The following is an 18,388-nucleotide window of genomic DNA, read 5'->3' on the forward strand; positions in this document are numbered from 1 at the left end:
TGAATCTAACCAAACTTTATTGCAACTTCTTTCCACCAAAATAAAGTTCTTTGCTAACCCCTAAAAATTGATTCACCCAAGCTTTGCAACGTATACTTTGCATGCAACTTTGTATGAAAAAAAAAAAATTGTGTAAATTTTTTCTCCATGCAGTTAAATGACAAAACTGACCCAGATGCGAGCACAATCCAGTGTGAGCTAATATATGAGCCTGTGTTAAAAACAAAACAAAAAATCTCTCAAATATTTTTTAAATGCAAATCAAATAAAACTCGAAAATATTTACTGTGGTTTATATTTATCTTTAGATGTAAATACCGGGAAGAACCCTAAAAAACCTTTCCGGTGAACAAGCAATCACGTATAATGTAGCTAGCCACACTACAGTAGGTGTTCCCTTACAATAGCCTATATGAAATGAAATGATTATTATGCATATCAACCAGATGAAGAAATATGCAGCACTTGGCTTCGTTTCTTCAAACTGTAAAAGGGAGAAGAAAGAGTTACAATTAGTAAAAAATCCATTTTACCTGATTGCATTTGTGACAGACAGCCGAACATTGAATTATAAACTTCTACCTGTATGGCATTGGGGGCGGCCTTTCGTGGAGGTGCCCGAGATGTAAAAATGTAAAATATGTGGCATGGGCGAAAATACCCCCTTATGAGAAAATATCTTCATGCATTAACACAATTCCCATTCTCCTGCCCCCCATACGACGAAAAGCCCCCTGTTGCGTTATATGAAATAATTTTCTCTGCTCCAGCCTCGCGAAGACATTCACTACAACAAAGTCTTATCCAACAGCGACCTCTATTGCTTCGTTCGAAAAAAGGCAACAGCAACCACCACACTGGTTTACATAGTGAACGATGTTTATTTCGGTCACAGCTGCGAGTTTCCTGGACTCAACATACTCATAGCTGCTCTGCCATTGGCTTACCGAGCATCATCCTGGCCTCCGACTGGTCAAGAGGGCCCTCACTGTCTGTGTGTAGATACTGAAGCTAGATCCGTAGCATTCGATTCGCTGCTCAGAGTAAGTTGCTTTTGGTTCGATGGTCATTCAAATAAACGAACGTTTCCTCGAATGCTTTACTTGTTATCATGCTAAAAACATCCACAGGACGCTTCATAGTCCTGGATGGCCACCATAGTTAGCTCTCGAAGGCTAAAAACCTTATGCTAACTGGAGCGTTAATGAGAGAGAAGCGCTCCAGTTAGCGTAAGGTTTTTAGCCTTCGAGAGCTAACTATGGCCATCGAGGACTACGAAGCGTCCCGTGGCTGGCTTAAAAGTTCATTGCATGCCAGGAAGTATTTGTTATTGTTAGATTCAGACGAGGATGGACGTTGCATTGCTAAAATGGCTACAAAACGGCCCTTTGGATGTGAAGCAGCTAAGACAAGAAGAGCTCTGATGCTGGAAGAGAGGGTAAAAGTGATCAAAATGTAAGATGGAGCAAGCAAAATAAAATACATTATCCAAGAAATTGATGTAAGAGAAAGTGAATGCTGATCGTAAATTTCGCAATTTCTTTCCTTTTTTCTTTCTACACTGACAATATGAAGTGTCACATAAGTGTGTGCTCATGCTTATGCACTATTGGAATAAAAATAGAGTACACATATGTTTGTGTGTGCGTGGACATATACTGTACGTTTGTGTGTGGGTGTGTGTGTGTGTGTGTGTGTGAGGGTGTGTGTGTGCTTACATCTGAGATCAAATTTGCTACAGTGAAAACCCCCCTGTTGTGAAAAATTTCTTGCTGCAAACATGATTTCGTTGTAAAGGAGTTTCACTGTATTTGGAGGAGACCCATCACGAAATCTGAACCAAGAATAATATAGAGCAGGGGTGCCCAAACTTTTTGGACCGAAGATCTACTTTTCGATCAACTAACCTCCCCGGATCTACCCTGACAGGCACGCGTGCGCACGCACGCGCACACACACACACACACGCCATGATGAGAAACAGCCTGAAACTGAGGCATGCGATGCACTTTTGTAGCCTGTTAACTATCATGGCTCACACGTACCATTTTAAAGTGCTTCTCTGGGCCCTCCTAGATTCCTATTCTTTGCCCGTGCCCTCGGTGAATTGTACATGAAGCAAACTCTGAATGAGAATAATGACGATAAAAGATAGAGCGCAACAGCTTTGATCACAAGCTGCAATTGCAGACTGCTGAGCGCTAACAACTTCCGGTGACGTAATCCCGCGCCACTGTAAATTCAAGATTTACCTGCCTTATTTTATTTTTTATATTTTTATTTTTTTTGTGAAAATGGGACTGATAGGATGATTAGGGTGCAGCGTACATTAATACAAAAATATACATTACTAACATGTACAAAAACACACAAATGGTTGTTTGTTTTTTTTTCTCCTCGACACTCCTCGGATCTACTTGGGACCTGTCTTGGATCTACCAGTAGATCAGGATCCACGTAATGGGCACCCCTGATATAGAGTGTGTAAATGTATAAATGTGTACAGTTGCATTCTGACTGAGGAATTTTTGGCCTTGATAGAGATCTTTGCCCCATTATTCTAGTCGTCATTCGAGTGCGAAATCCTCTCATGGGGTGAAGATTCATTGGGGAGAAAAGTGTAGTAGTGTTTCTCACCAGTAGGGGTTGTAGACATCTTGAAGATTATCCAGTTGCGCAGCCAAGATTCAAAGCTCTGCAAAAAAATTTTTTTTTCTATTAATACATGTTTGTGTGTACGTGTGTTCTCATTTCTTAACATGACTGCTTCACCTTCCAGTCACTTTGGCTCAGCTGCTTCTTCAAGCCCTTCAGGTTACCCAGAATGGTGTCGTTGAATTTGGGCATCTCAAAGTTGCCCTAAAATTGTCACCTCATGTGCTTAGTTAAAATAAAATAATCCTTTTAGATGTTACATAACATAATCCTGAGTACAAATTACCTCCATGAGACCAATCATCTCATCCACGCCAACAGAATCACTCTTCTTCTCTTCCTGCTGTGAGGACACACAAAGGTCATTTTAATATTCGTCATTCTCAATAATACTGTAGGTTATAATATTTTAAATGGATACACATTTTCCAGTTTTTTGGCTCACGTCCCTTATATTATATTGTATTTCAGAGAAGGAGGGGTAGAATTTACTTTCACAGGTGCCTTGGTCGCCACCGAGTCCAAATCCACAAATGCCTGCATCATTGGGAAGTGGTTCATTGGCCCGTGCATCTTTATTGGAGCCACTGTGAGGACAAGTTTGAAACTGATACAGCATATGTCCTGAGAACCTTGTTACAGCCAAATTAAAATACAGTCAAACCTCGGTTTTCGAACGTCTCTGTTCTCGACCAAATCGGTTTTCGGGTTTTTTATGCCTCGGATTACGACAGAAAATTGGTTCTCGAACAAACTGAGCGCACTTGAATGCACCACTTGACTCCTCTCGCCTTCCTTATACGAGGAAGTGATGCTTCATCGTGTCGTTTTCCATTGTGAGCAGAAGTGTTCATTAACATTTTTTATTTTTTTTAAGAGCGTGGTTTCGGTTTTCGAACAATTCGGTTTTCGAACAGCCTTCTGGAACGGATTATGGACGAAAACCGAGGTTTGACTGTACTGTAATTACGTGTTAGGAATGTATGCCAGCAATGTAGTCTTCCACGAGATTGCAGAAGCTTCAATTTAACTGTATCCACTTTGTGTGACTTTTTGGGTGAAAACCTTTCTCATGTAGAATATGTTCCTTGGCTAAAAAAGGCTAGGCAACACTTGTGATAAATAACATTGAACCAAAATCAGGTGGCACAGAAGAAGAGCTTTTTGCATGTCTGCCCTGCGGTCAAGGCCTTCTGAGTGTCTGTTCCTTCTGTATGAAATTTACATGTTCTCTCTGTACTCTGGCTTCCTCCCAAATTCCTCAAAATTAGCATGACCAGATTTTCGAAATGAAAAACCAGGACATTATTTGGCTAAAAATCAAATGTACAATAAATTCTTACCAGAAACTATTGATCACAAATGTAATCACTAGTCAAACTGGTGACCGGTGGTTGTGTTATTACTTTAGCTACTAATGCTAAATGTTATCTTGGTTGAGAGCGCTAAACAAGTCAACGCACTCACCATTACCCAAACTTTATTGCTCGGTCTGGGTGTGTGGCAATGTAGTTACCCCTGAAAAATGCACATGCCCTGCCCTTCAACTTGAATTGACATGCAGCTGTTCGAATTTTGGTGTGTCAAATAAATTATAAAATGTTTCCAAGTACCTCCTGCAATGTGCTCATGTACTGGTCTGCTGCCTTGAATGAGTACTCCAATGGATGCTTGACGACTGTGTGAGTGGGTGATTGAACACGTTTTCACTCAATGCATGTACGCTCCCGTGGCAGGGGATACTTTTTTTTGGGGGGGGGGGGGGGGTTGTAACTACATTAGCACGACACAATGGGGCTCACGAAAACACTGGGCCTCAGGACACAAAGCTTAAAACCGGGACTGTCCTGGTTAAAACGGAACATCTGGTCACCTTACCCAAAATGCTAAATCATCCATAGATGTGAATGTCTGTTTTGTCAACATGTGACCTGCGATTCACAGGGAACCAGTCCAACATGTAAGCCCAAAGTCAGCTGGAATAGGCTCCAGATCACCTTCAACCCATGGATGAAATTAACAGTTATCATTTAACTCCATTCCCGAAATATCTTCCTCACTGGAACACCATCTTTCACTGTTATTACAAGCATCTACAGATGACCTCTCTTTCATTACCTTACCTTGAGATGCGTGCAGCTGCCTGCTTAATTTGTCGGAGTCCTTCTGCAACGTTTGGATCTGTTGCCTTTGGTCAAACACCATGAAGGCTACAAACACCTGACTGGCCAGCAGCAGACATGCCAGAGTAGTCAGGCCTGCCACTTTCAGGGCGTAGCCAGTGGAGCCACTGAGTGGTCAGGGGGAACAAAAGACAAAGAGAGAAGTCACTTCAGTGGAGCCACTTCAATAAATGACTGTCTAACTACTCTACATTATATTCAATAATGTGAACAGCACTTTAATATATTATTTGTAGTTTTAAATGAACTATTGATTAAAAAGTTTGTCATTTTTTCCCCAGAATCTTGCCTTGATAATTAGAAATGTAATATATCTTTTGAAATATTTGAAATATTGGGCTTTTAATAACCTAGGCTAATACAGTAATTAAGTCATATTTATAGTAAATCTATATGTGAGAAATACTATGTGTTAATCATAAAACAAGCACGCCGTTTTATTAGACCACACCCTGTTCGTAACTTCAAAATAACGTATCCACGATATGTTTTGTTCAGATTACTTACTATTTATTTATTAAAACGTCCTGGCATTTATTTTTTTATAGTTGGTCATAACTGCCAAAGGAATCGAGGAGGAAGTAAACTTTGGAATTCAGCATCTTAAAAAAAGACTCGAATTAATTCGAACTCTCATTAAGATCTTTTTATGGTCTTACAAAGTGTTATTGTAACACCTGTTCCTGAAGAAAAAAAAATCATCCTTGTGAAATAAAAACCGAAAGTATGAAACTCGCCTACGCATTTACAAACTACGCATTTACACCTGTTTCTGGTGTAAATTAGCTGTACAATTTCAAAAGTAAATGATGTAGTTAAATGCGTACAAAATAAAAGGTAAACAATAAAAATGACTGAAATGAAAAATGAGGATTTCATCTGGACTTTATGGGTATCATAATTCGATGCTCAACTGGTATCGAAGCTCAACTGGCACCAATACTCACCGTCTGGATCTTGGTTCACCAACCAAATGTTCAGCACTGCCTGCTCTATCCAGAGGCGCGTTTTCACCAGCTTCCTCCATTATTTGGCGTTGTCTAAGATTTTTCCTGTCACACTGCCCTACAACAAGCTTTCTTTTATATTAAATACCTCCCTTAAAAAGAGAGGAAGAGAAACCAGACTGGTTGGAATGAGGGGAAAAAAACAAAAATAAGTAGGCAGGCTTTATAATAAAGCTACGATTGGTCAATTTAGAAGCGCATCACTTGTTGGTAGAGGCAGAAGATCTTAAAGTCTACTTGTGACAGCCTCTCATTTCATCTCAGAGTACAGTATTTGTCAAAAGGTGGCAACAGCAAATTAATGAAAAAACATGTTTCACCACCAACTAGCAAGTTAATTCAGGGTTTTTGTGGTGACAATTGCACGTTTTATAGAAATGTTTACGTTATTTCCTCATTTGCAGTCATATGCCAGGAAATTAGGTGTTTTTGGGTCTTTCCTCTACCTTCATTTCGGTTATAGGTGAGCTGGAGCCGATCCCAAATTACTTGGAAAAGAGGCAAGGGTACAGTCTGGTCTGAGCAGCAGCTAATGACCGTGATTCTATAGCACTCTCCCAACTATTTTATCTCAAAAAACAAATGAAACTAAGTTCCAAGCTCAGGACCGAAACATAAAATACATTTTATACTATTCCCGTAACACAAGACACATAACACAAGCCAATAATGGAGGGTGGACAGAACGCTAGAACCCAAAAATATGTTTGCCTTCTTGTCAACAAAAGTGCTGTCATAATTTTATGTTGACATTGGTGGACTCACTTAAAAAAATTAAAAATATGTATTACAGTGACCACTTTCAGGTACCGATCATAAATTTCTGAAATTCTGCAGGGTAAATTAAGGAATCCTCTAAAGTACAGCTACTGTTCTTTAAAATCTGTAATTCCTGCTGTATGACCAAAACCTCATGAATGCAGTTTCATGCTTATACAGTATATTTGCGATAGTGTATACAGTCTATTATATATCTACTGTATATATAAAGTTCAGCCGTCAAAGAACGAAAATCTCACAAATTTAAAACATTCGTGGAATTTGCAAGTGTCTGAGTGCTTGAGTGTGTCGGTGTCCACTGTAGTAGAGGAAACATGTTTATAATTTCTCCCAAAAACGTGAAAAAAAATTATATTGGTATAGATGCATTGAGAAACGGTGTAAATAATTATGCACAGGGAACTTTGTCTAAATGTTAAAAAAACATTCAACATGCAATAATTACGTTTTAAGTTACAAGTAGGAAAAAATAGATTTACCATTTATAACATTTTGCTATGGCTATACTGTATGTAATTAAATAGACAGTCCCCTAAAATTTCAGGGAAATGAAGCTCTTCCCATTACACAATCTGAAAATAAAAATGCATTTTGCAGCAATAAAAGAGAAGTGAAAGAGTAGGGGGCAGGGGGGGAGAGAAACATCCCAATTGTGAAAAATACAGTGGTGTTTTATTTGCAAATTAAAAAGCACCGACAATATTAGTTACACTGTAAAAATTATTGACAACAATTACAAATCTTTATCATACAGTCCAGGTTATTATTAGTACCATCATTGCTGTTATGTGTTATCACGTTAATACTTTAGATGGAGACAACAGTTGGCAGTGAGAGGACATTGGAGGAAACGATCGCATTGAATTTCCCTACAACACTGACGTCGCACACCAATGGAGAGCCAAACACATTCAAATAATTTAGGTCTACCAAAGGGGAGCCAGTTATGTACATTTACAGTCAAGAAACAAAAGAAGACTGCTGTGTGCATTTTTTTTCCTAACGTCAGAATCCTGTACAAAACTATTGCAGTAAGAGCAGCTTTTTGTTTTCTATTTTTGACATCTAGTTGCAGTGATAACACCATCAAACTCTAAAACAAAACATGTCTGGTGTGGTGCCGTTGGGCCTGTTGTGGGAAGGTTTGCCTTGACAACTTGACACGGTTTCCAAAAACATATCTTTTTACACTCTGTCGTAGACTTATTTATTTCATGAAATGAAAGAAAACATAAGTATGGGAAAACAAGTTCTTTACACTGAGTTTCTGACAGAGCAGCTAGCTTATGATCTTCACAGATTGGACTGGTTAACCAAATGCTCGTGTGCTATCCAGTTAGATGTATGTTGAGTACCGTTAAATATTGTGCTTTCGACACGAGTCCATCACTTTCTGCTTTTGCCCATTCAGTGGTCAAGTGATGGCAGGCAGCAGTTTGACGTCCTCTGCATTCGGCCTGAAGGAGGAATCTGATATTTACTTTCGGTACATTCTACAAGTATCGCGACGCTACAGAACAATGTCTGAAAAACAAACAGTCTTCAAAAAAAAAAAAAAAAAAAAAAAAAAAGCCCCCCGAAAACATCCAAATTGTAATAGTCCAATGGAGATTATGTCCTGGCATCTGTAAATGAAATTACAAGATTCTAGCAAGGCCTATCAAAAAAAGGCTGCCACATGCAACCAAATGTCCAAACTTCCTCAAAGGCAAATGTCAAACAAATGTCTCTCTGTCCCTTCGCGTAAAGTTCTGTGCTGGAAACATCAGCACTTTGACGCTGGTTTCGACTGCGGTCCATTTCCAGAACTGAAACGGTGAAGACAGAATATGAAACACAGCCTTTGCACGCGGTACATCGTTGGGTCTTTTAGTTCAAGTTCACATGTGGGAGAGAAGGTTCGACCATGGGGGGGGAGCCAATGCAGTGCCTCCTCCTCCTCGGGCTTTGAAGAGGACTTCGAGGACCTGGCTTGTCATACTGAAAGGTTCACGGCATCTCTAAGCTCAGAGAGAGCAAAGCTCCATTTGTGATTCCTCATGCTCAGTAACCCATTAGTTTCCTACACTTTTTGGAAGATCACAGAATGCAGAAGTGATTGTTCTGACTTCCAGCTGGGCATCCCATCCACAAACAGTTATAGAATAACGACCTCCTTCAACGTGGTGGTGGCGCTGAGGTGGTGTCGAACGTGTCGGTCTGCTTTTCTCTCCCCGTTTGGGTTGCTACCTGGTGTGAACCAGCTCCTCTCTGAGCCAGCTGGGGAGTGGCTGGCCCATTCTGTACAGCAGCTTGGACAGCTCGATGTTATGATCCCTGTAGTATTCCCTGAGGAACGCCAAAGACTGAAGGAGAGAGGGAGGAGTGGATCAGTTAATATAAGAAAACCTTTATTAGTCTCGCAATGGAGAAATTCCCAATTCACAGCAGCAAAGTTATGAAAGGAAGAAGTAGAAGAACAAAATATAGGAGCTGCTGGAAAGGCAGCCACTCTTGCGGCGCCATCTTAGAGTCAAAATAACAAAATAACATAACACAACACAACACATAAGACACAGACAGTCGTTAAATCAACCAATCTGGGCTCTTCCTGGATCTTGATCTTATGAAGACATTTTGAACACTTCTCTGCTTCCAACTAGGGCTGAACCATTAATCAAACTGAAATGGACATTGCAATGTAGTAGAATGCAATTTTCAAAATTGCAAATGCTGCAATTTTGATGACGAGTCGACTGGTCATTTGTGGCAACCCCACTTTTCACTCAACTTTAACCAGCCAGGAGTCCAAATACTTTTGTCTATGTTGTGTAGGTGAACGTTAAGGTTAAAATGATCGTACCTCAGGCTCCATATCAGGGTACCTGCGCCCTTTACTTTTCCCCAGACACTTTGTCTTCCCACCCTCCAGCAGCTGGCACCAGAAACCCTTCTTGGGGTCAAACCTGCATGAGACAAAAAAACATGTCATGTATGATACATTCAAGCATGAATATGGCCTACATATAGAAGACAAAAAGTACAATGGATTTTTGGCCAGCTAGGTAGTTCACTACTTTTCATAAATCTCGTCAAATGTTCCTGTTGTATTGGCATATAATTTTACGTCAATTAAGTACTATATTCTTCATTCCATTACTTTTTTCCACGCAAACCATTTAAAAATTTGAACAAATCAGCGGTTAGGAAAGATTTGGACCTTTGACGTTCCACCGGCAGCGATTCAAGCAGGTGCATACTCACGCTAGGATCTTGTGGTAGTTGATGATGTTAGTTAAGCCTAAGAACTTCTGGATTTTATCCATAACAGAGGCGGGCTCACTTTTCAGCATCTGCCCATCCAAGACCAGCAGCTGGGAAAGATGATGCAAACATTTTAGAACAGAAAAGTCATCTCTCTGCGCACCACAATGGTTCTAATATATTTATCTAATCCGCTTATCCTCACAAGGGTCGCGGGCATGCTGGAGCCTATCCCAACTGTCTTCAGACAGGAGGCGGCGTACACCCTAAACTGGTTGCCAGCCAATCGCAGGGCACACAGAGACAAACAACCATTCACACTCACAATCATGCCTCGGGACAATTTCCAGTGTTCCATTAGCTTGGCATGCATGTTTTTTTAAATGTGTGAAGAAATCAGAGTCCCCGGAGAAAACCCACGCAGGCACGGGGAGAACATGCAAACTCCACACAGGAAGGCCGGAGCTGAAATCATAATCTGCACCTCTGCACTGTGAGGCAGATGTCCCGCAGATATGTTTTTTTTTTTCTTTTTTAAATCAGTCTGGGCTGCTGGTTGCTTTACCAAATACTCCATATACATACCTGGCCGGAATGGTAGTAGTTGAGCCAGCGCTCCAGGTGCATGGCATACCAGCCTGGCATCAGACATCGATTCTGGAGGACCCGGAGCTTGGCCGGACCCTCGTGACTGGCAGTGATGACATCATGGAATGAGTATTTCAGCGCTACTGGATCATCGTGGGCTCTTTGGTGCTGTAAGTGTGGAATTTATCGTTTCATTACAAACCGTTCAGCTCCAGCGGAGATGCCAAAATGTTCATCATTGAACCAAAAGGCGCTCAGGTGTTCAAAGGTGTACTGGATCTAATGAGGTGTGAGCTCTTCAGGATTACCCACCTGGTACCAAGAGTACGCTCTATCGGCGGGGTTGATGAGGATGGTGACGATCTTGGCTTTGGGCAGGAGCGCTGCGGCCCTCTGAGCAGACACCTCAGAATCAAAGTAGTTGGCACTCTTCTCAAAGTAGTAGTCGGAGCTAGCATTGGAGGGCAGAGGGAAGTACTCCATGTACCTGACAGCACACAAACGGGAGTTAACGGCGGTCACAGTTGATCAGTTGCAATTTGTTCTCCGTGGATGTGGCTGCTACAATTCTATGCACACATGGTTTGGCGCCCGCTAAGCATCACGATGCAGAGGGAAAGAAAAGCTTTCCAACCCTGAATTCTCTTTGACGCTGTTCTCATTGAACCTCTTGAAATTCCGTGGGAATGTGTGGCTTTGGGCAGATGTAAATATAACTTAGCTTGGGGGTGTCATTCAATCAAGAGTGTGTTTGTTGTGATCGTCCCTGGTATAAATTTACATTTGTTATGCATCGTTTGCTGAGAAATTCCCTCATAAACATTAGTCTGTTGCTTTAGATTATTTTCACAGTGAAATTGAACAATTTGCACAGAATCGCCATCATGCTGTCTTCCCAATTAGGTTTTAAGCACTAGGCTGCAATCAAATTCTCCTTGGTGACATAATAACATTTGACTAGTCTCTGGAACATCTGTCTGTTTTTATTTCCAAAATAACCACTTTAAAAAGAGCCAGAGGTGCATCTTTTCAAAGACAGGCATTTTTTTTTTTTACATTCTGTAAATATTCTTTAGTATGGTCATACAGGCCAATCATTGCACTTTTCATTATTTATAATTAACTTGGTACACAAGCAGATGTTAAAGTGTTGAACACATTGTTGAATCGTGTACCTTTTAACAAATATTTGACACCATTAAATTTGACAATGCTTCCCAAAATCAATGTTCTGCTTGACATATTTTTCACGAAGAGCTTATTTGCACTGTGACCTCAGTGTGCTTTCTTACCAATCAATGCCTCTGTGGTAGTTGTGGCCATTGAAGAACTGGATCTCCTCAAATGTCTCCTTGCTGGGGTAGTTACTGGTCAGGTCAGGGTGCATGCTAAGGAACAGGTAGAGCGCCGTTGTACCTGAGAAGATGGGAAGAGACAGAGTGGAGTTGACAGCAGGGAGGAAATAAAGAGCAAGAAAAGAGGATTAAGTGAGGGAAAATCCAATTACTTTGTACCTCGTACAGTGAAGGAAACTGCATAACGGAGCAGTCACACCATAACAAATCGGTACCCACCGAAGAAGCAATATCTGATTTCCTGAAAGCTAATAAGAGGCTTACAGGGCTAACCAACACGACTATACAGCGACACTTTCACTGCAACCTGTAGGGGGGGATGAAGTACAGCTTCTCACCTGTCTTCTGAGGGCCAATGACAAGTAGTTTGGGGAAGCGATCACATGTTTTTTCTTTGGACCAGATGTCTTTGTGCCTTTTGTCCTCACATGGATCCTGTAGGTGCAAAAATAAGTAAATAAATAAAATCACTAAAATGAATATGGAAAACTAATGCATATGTTAAAGCACAGTTGAATGACTGCTTGATAACAAAGATGATGCATTGAAATAATAGCTTCCAACGATTACCTATTAATTTGTTATTGACGGAATTTAACCCATTTAAAAACAAAATGATTTATTTTTACACTTTACGTAAGCCTACTAAAGCATAAGTGAAAGTGAAGACAAAAATGGAGAACAATCTCAAATTAGCACTGGGTGTTCTCGCCTGCCAGAGTGGATCTCTCTCAGATGGGAACAGGCTGAAGTATTTCTGAGCCAGCTGCACTGGCGGGAGGGTCTGCATCTTTAAATTTGTCCATGTCTTGACAAACATCATGAGGCTTTTAAAAGTGTACAGGCCAAGACGGTCGTTCCCATAGTTGGACAGATGGGTCATGAAGATGCTGATCTGTTGGGAGAGGAGCCGCTGTCAGAACTGAAGAGTGAACGGCACGATGGAAAAACAGTTGTGGAGGTTCCAGAGGGTCAGCCAAAGTGACAAAACACTTGGACTCTCATAAAAGGTTGATACAATGGAATGAATTTTCAGCAGCTTTGAGACTCAAACACGTTCTGAAAACATAACATTCTTCATTTTGTGGAATCCAAGAAAACCGCTCAGTAGCATTGGAACACTATCGCTACATAAATACTAAGCTTGGAGATAAAATGAAATCAATTACGGTTGGAGACGGGGTTCTCTGTAATACTGGACTAGACACCACAAGGACGCGGACTGGAATCAATTTTCAGGATGACTTATGGCTAAAGAAAGCAAAACAGCTGGGATGTGATGAAGATAGTAAGACAGCAAATATACAACTGCTACTGTAACTTTTAGTGCAAGCAGTAAATGTTTGTGTGATTAAAGGGCAAGATAAGCAGGATGCATAGTTGTGTGGAATGGTGTGGAATACAAGCAACAGTCGGAACAAGCACACAAGAGACAACTATAGATCTCACAGCTAAGCACAAAGACGTCGCTGGATGACTCACCGGCGAGTCATTTTCCTGCCCCTTATTTAAATTCAGATTAACATCACCAGTTACACGGGTTTCCAAATGTGTCAGACTAAGGCTGCATTTGGACTTACTGGGTTCAGCAGAACGGTGAGGAAGAGTTCTCCCCCGTTGATAAGCTTGTCCAGCTCATTGGGGCTGCCTGGGTAGTCTTTATAGAAGATGGTGTGTGTGAACAGACCGCACGTCTGCCTGGGCAGCACCTGTGAGAACACACACACACACAAAGTCAACAAACCAAATGGCGGAAATGAAATAAAAACCACACGCACACACCAAATGCTTTCATTCAGCTAGAAACACACAATGTCAGCCCTCCGCTGAGATGAGGAGCCATGCAGCGTGGACTCCTGGCAGTTATCCCATATATTGTTTGCTTCCAAAAACCTCCATGTTATGCCACTCATCTGGCCAAAGCAAACCTCTCATTCACATCCGCGTCTATATGGAAATTGATGGCACTGAATTTACAGTTTGAAGTGTCTGGGGTACTGAATATCAATCATCGCTAAACAGGGGAGACAAGTCCATTCAGACCATCTCAAGGACGGGGAGGACAGCGCAGAGACCACACAGGCCCGCTGAATGCCAAGACTACAAAGAAACTGGACTGAGGCTGCACAGTTTTCCATCAGCTATGAAGGTCACCCAGGGAGAGAAGGAGATAAGATTATTTTTGTTCCTTTTGAACTTTTTGAATGTAATTTATTCGGCTCTCACGCCGCTTTGGAACTTTAATTCAGTGGACCCTCGCATAATTGCAGTTTGGCTTTTGTGAACTCTTTGCAGATAGATATTTTTAAAACATATCTTCAGCTGGTTACAGAAAAACGTGTAACGTGACAAAAGCAAAAGTCTTAAGGCATTTAGAGATGAAAGTGGACTTTCCTGAAAATTCCGGGAAAAAAAAAAATATATATATATATATGTATGTATACACACACACACACACCTGGACGATCATGCATGAATTAGTTTACACAAAGCGCTATTCAAATACTCAACATTCAATCATTAATCTTCCTTTTGTGTGCACACGTGCACCCTTTGTGGCTTCCGTTCTCACCGAAATTTCGAAATCTCCGAGATATGGCGAGGCCAATGAGAATGCGAGGCAAGGGTACTACTGTTGTGGCGACGCCACTCGAGCTAAGCGCGCCTCAGCAGTAGATAGTCCACTGCTTTCTGCTGTGCGTGCGTCAGCACGAACATGTACGCAAGCGTGTCTTTTGATTTCAACCAATCAGCACCGACGCAACCGACGTCACACACGACAACAGCTAAGCTAAGCTAGCCGAGACGGCACTCGAAGTCGGACGGACACGTTTTTCTGCCAATCTGTGTGTTTCCCTTTTTGTCCAAATATATTTTTTATGACAACAACTGTCTTGTCCATGGCGTCTTTTATTCGTTCCACTGGGGTTTAGCAAGTGTGTTTATAAAGAGACGAAGATCTTTTTGCTGTTTCTAGTGTTAGTGCCTCAACATGGCTACGCTCGTGAACGCAAAACAACGAACTCAAACGCGTGTTCGTTCAATGTTGTCAACTAATATCTGGATTAATTTTAGGCAATTTTTCCTCAATTCTCCGGAGAAATTTTCAGTAAAATTTGAAAATCCGGAATTCCGGGAAAATCAGGAGGACTTTCATCTCTGGGCATTAAAATTTTTGCTGCAAAGTACTGTCTTCAGAATATATATTTCTTGTCCATCCATCCATTTTCAGTACCGCTTATCCTCACCAGACTGTAGCACATCCGTAATTGAGGCAATGAACAGTTACTAAAGGCAGTAAACCACGCCAAAAATATCATCCATCTCGTTGTCTGTTCAATCAAATTTCTGTGGTGCAAAAGAAGGCTGTTGTGTTGCTCATTCAGTCCCAAACAACAGCAACCCAGTTAAGATTTACACATTTAAGGACCAAAGCAACAAGCCCAAGGTTGCAGACTAACTTTAGCTTTTTGAAATGGAGCACAATGGCACCTAACCTGAAATTTTAGGGGTGCAAGTAGAACATTTATGGGCGCACGCTGTAAATTGACTTGAGTAACTATTCACATTGAAACAAATTTTCAGTGCATTACTGAGAAATTGGCTGACATGTGGAGCAGTAGTTTGACAGCGACAAAAACTATTCAAAAATAATTACCGCAAATGTACTGTCCGCGCATGCGTGAGGAGATGAAAAAAGGTACTTACCGGTACAATGTCTCAAATTTTGGGAGCAAAACACCATTTAGAGGCACTCGAGCTCTGGCGTTATCAGGTTTTTTTTAATGAATATTTTGTGAGAAGGTATAGTTGACAGTATGTATGAGATTCATATTGTAGCGTCTTTTAGTTACTGTTGGCTGTAACCACGCCCCAAAAAACATCAAGCTAGAGGTCCCTGCAACCAAACATGCATCACACACTCTCGTCAATTGTCTGTTTTGTCTCACGAAGTTTCTAGCTAAACAGTAACAAAACCAGTGGAATACTTAGTGGTAGCTCAGCAGGATATATCAAAACCAATCTAAAACTGCCAAGTTGTGTTGTCACTGCATGACTCCAGCGGTTTTGTGGAAGTAAACACCAAGGTGCTAACTGCCACATCAGCCCACCAGGATACAAAGCAGCTTTCGTACCAGCAAGGCTGGCCCAGTAGAGTCGACACCATTGATGGCCCTCCTGCTTTGCTGTCCAGTCAAATGTTTTACACCAGACATGATCGTTACAGTCATCAATCATCAGGATCGCTGATGTGTACATGCAGGTAGGTACTGTACAGTGTCTATCTTTAGCTGTAAGCCATTTCATGTGTTGTATGTCATTTATTTGAGGAACTTCTCTATTCGGGTAAGGTCCCTATCCGGCGCGAATGGTGGGGCCCCACTGTATTCAGCACAGTGACGGGGATTTAGTGCAGCTTTGTAGGGGCAGCTGGTGATGAAGACATGCCAGTCTTCGCTACGCTGAACCGCAATAATCAGGCAGATGTATCATGCAAGGCTACACGGTCAACTTGCGCACTGAAGAATACTGTAAAGGATGAAGATTTATTGCTGGCCAATAAAGAGGTGAATGCAAAATAACTGGAAGAGGTAGAGGAGATCATTAATGAAGGATAGAGGATGTAAATGGTAAAGGAGAACGTTGATGGATGGTGAGACGCCAGAGGTAACGAGTTAATGAGGCCTCGTGGATGTCTGGGCGTAGAAGAAATGTGCTCTTACGCTAATGCTGCTGTGGATGAAACCCCGCCGAAAGCGGGCCGGCTTGAGGTGCGGGTACTCCTCGGTGCTAGTCACTTTGATGCTCCAAACCTTCTTCCAGGCGTCGTACAGTTGCAGGTGGACAGGGTAGACGCCCGAATGGTGCGGTGCCACAGCATATCCCATGTTGATAGGGATTCCATGGTCCTGGACGTCAAGGGAACAATAGGAGAGAAACAGGTCAGGAAAACCTGGCTTTTAAATCAGGCCTCTGCACTGTGAGAATTAAAAGGTAGAGTGTGAGACTGTAAAAAGTAGACAGTGCTTAGCCAATATAGTAGACCAGCACACAGGGGAAGGTTTATGTCAGAGCTGCCCGAAATTAATAACACTGGACATTGGTGGCAAAAATTATTTTTGGATGATTCTGGATCTCTTTAAACTAAATTAGATTTTTAATGCTAAAAAAAAAATCAATCGTTATTCATTAACTTTCAAATCTATAAAGGAGGCAAAATACTTGTTCACTGTGTTACAAATGTATACATGTTTGCATATCTTTGCTATTGGGAGGAAGAGGTGGAGATTTTCAACACTTGACAACAACATGGAACTTTACCATATTAAGACATGCGAGGTTTCGGTCGGATGGCAACGATATGCTGTTTCTCCTTCCTATTGAGATCACGGATATCAACCCTGGATTAGCTAATTTGTTTCCTCGGTGCGCCGACTCAAAGGAAAATTTCTTGAGGCTGTCCATAGTTTTGATGCATAATGCATAATCTTTCTGCTGGTGAAACTCACGGAACAGTCCAATGCCTTGTGAAAAGAATAAAAACAATACCCGTTTCAAGAAAATGATGGTACTGTGAAATAATTTGTGTCTGACAGAAAGGGCCAACCGGTTAGACATAGGCGTCTTAAGAAAAGTTCCCATGAGGCAAATGCAAGAGAGCAGCTGTTAAAAAGCCACTGATGAGCAGCAAGCAGGTATTTAAAGCTTGCTGGTGTCTCTGGAGTCCCAAGAACCTCTCGATGCAGGATTTCTTCCTGCCCCCAAAAGCATTGCAGTCATGCATTCAGATGCATTTTCGGCACCCCTTACCAACAGTATGAGATGATGTTTTCCAGGGCTAAAACCCCACGCTGTCACACATACTATGTCACAAATTCTTAAAGGTGTGTAAATGTATAATCATGTACTTTCTTTTCTATGTGTTTAAACAGCAAAATCTTGCTCCACGGTCGCTTGGAAATGGAAGATGAGAGTTAGGATATTTGTGAGTATAAATTCAAGTCAACTGTGTCAGATTAGATAAGGAAAACTAAACAAGGCACAATGCTCAGGAGACCTTCCTCTTTGTAATTGCATGTTCTGCACCCGCCCCTCCCACTTCCGCTCACCACGGCAAACTTTTTGTTGAGCAGCATCTGCTCAGCCAGCACAGACTGGTTGTGGAAGAGATGGGGTTGCATGTGGCTCCACATGTGCGGGAACCACCAGAACTCCTTTACATAGGAAAGCAGCAGGTCATCGCCCAGGTCTTCCTCATCTGATCCTGGATATTCAGAGGAGGAGGAGGAGGAGGCAGGAGGTGGGTGGGGAGGACGGGAAGGGAGTTGAAGAGGAAGTGTTAAAAATAGAAAAAAATGGGAAAAAAAGGGAAGGTGAAATGGGGTGAGTGATTTAAAAAAATGATTGAGTCAGCAGAGCCGAGTTCAAATATTAGTGCAGCACGACGTAGATGAGAGGATGTTTAAAAAAAAAAAAAAATGTCATGGTGTAAAGTTGACGAAGAGGAATAAAAATATTATGATCCCCAAATTTCACAACCTCAAAGTGTTATTTTATTCAGTGTTATGCTCATGCT

General features: G+C 41.5%; 2 protein-coding genes across 2 annotated transcripts in view; both read right to left on the bottom strand.

Annotated features, from left to right (window-relative positions):
* Positions 1-5,953, bottom strand: cd74a (CD74 molecule, major histocompatibility complex, class II invariant chain a). Its single transcript, XM_086134198.1, has 7 exons — positions 5,786-5,953; positions 4,779-4,945; positions 3,148-3,242; positions 2,942-2,998; positions 2,773-2,859; positions 2,638-2,695; positions 1-484 (listed from the first exon to the last, which is right to left on the bottom strand). Exons 1-7 carry the CDS (start codon positions 5,863-5,865, stop codon positions 480-482), a joined length of 549 nt encoding a protein of 182 aa, XP_085990324.1. The 5' UTR covers positions 5,866-5,953; the 3' UTR covers positions 1-479.
* Positions 5,954-7,275: 1,322 nt separating this feature from the next.
* LOC147208390 (bifunctional heparan sulfate N-deacetylase/N-sulfotransferase 1-like) overlaps positions 7,276-18,388 on the bottom strand; it is a 52,192-nt gene continuing 41,079 nt past the window's right edge. The window contains exons 5-15 of the mRNA XM_086134210.1: positions 17,922-18,076; positions 16,536-16,721; positions 13,392-13,520; positions 12,524-12,706; positions 12,150-12,246; positions 11,749-11,872; positions 10,769-10,943; positions 10,454-10,624; positions 9,869-9,978; positions 9,468-9,570; positions 7,276-8,970 (exon numbers count right to left, since the gene is read on the bottom strand). Coding sequence (XP_085990336.1) covers positions 8,851-8,970; positions 9,468-9,570; positions 9,869-9,978; positions 10,454-10,624; positions 10,769-10,943; positions 11,749-11,872; positions 12,150-12,246; positions 12,524-12,706; positions 13,392-13,520; positions 16,536-16,721; positions 17,922-18,076 — 1,553 coding nt within the window. The 3' untranslated portion in view covers positions 7,276-8,850. The remainder of the gene's footprint in view (positions 8,971-9,467; positions 9,571-9,868; positions 9,979-10,453; positions 10,625-10,768; positions 10,944-11,748; positions 11,873-12,149; positions 12,247-12,523; positions 12,707-13,391; positions 13,521-16,535; positions 16,722-17,921; positions 18,077-18,388) is intronic.

Source organism: Hippocampus guttulatus, chromosome 2 (genome assembly GCF_054856545.1).
Source record: "Hippocampus guttulatus isolate MCC_2025c chromosome 2, RoL_Hgut_1.0, whole genome shotgun sequence".
Lineage (NCBI taxonomy): Eukaryota > Metazoa > Chordata > Actinopteri > Syngnathiformes > Syngnathidae > Hippocampus > Hippocampus guttulatus.

Excerpts from the sequence above, each read along its gene's own strand:
- cd74a (XM_086134198.1), bottom strand. The coding sequence starts at position 5,865 with ATGGAGGAAGCTGGTGAAAACGCGCCTCTGGATAGAGCAGGCAGTGCT. Across the intron at positions 3,243-4,778 it reads GCAGCTGCACGCATCTCAAG|TGGCTCCAATAAAGATGCAC; the intron begins GTAAGGTAATGA and ends TTGTCCTCACAG. Across the intron at positions 2,999-3,147 it reads CGACCAAGGCACCTGTGAAA|CAGGAAGAGAAGAAGAGTGA; the intron begins GTAAATTCTACC and ends GTGTCCTCACAG.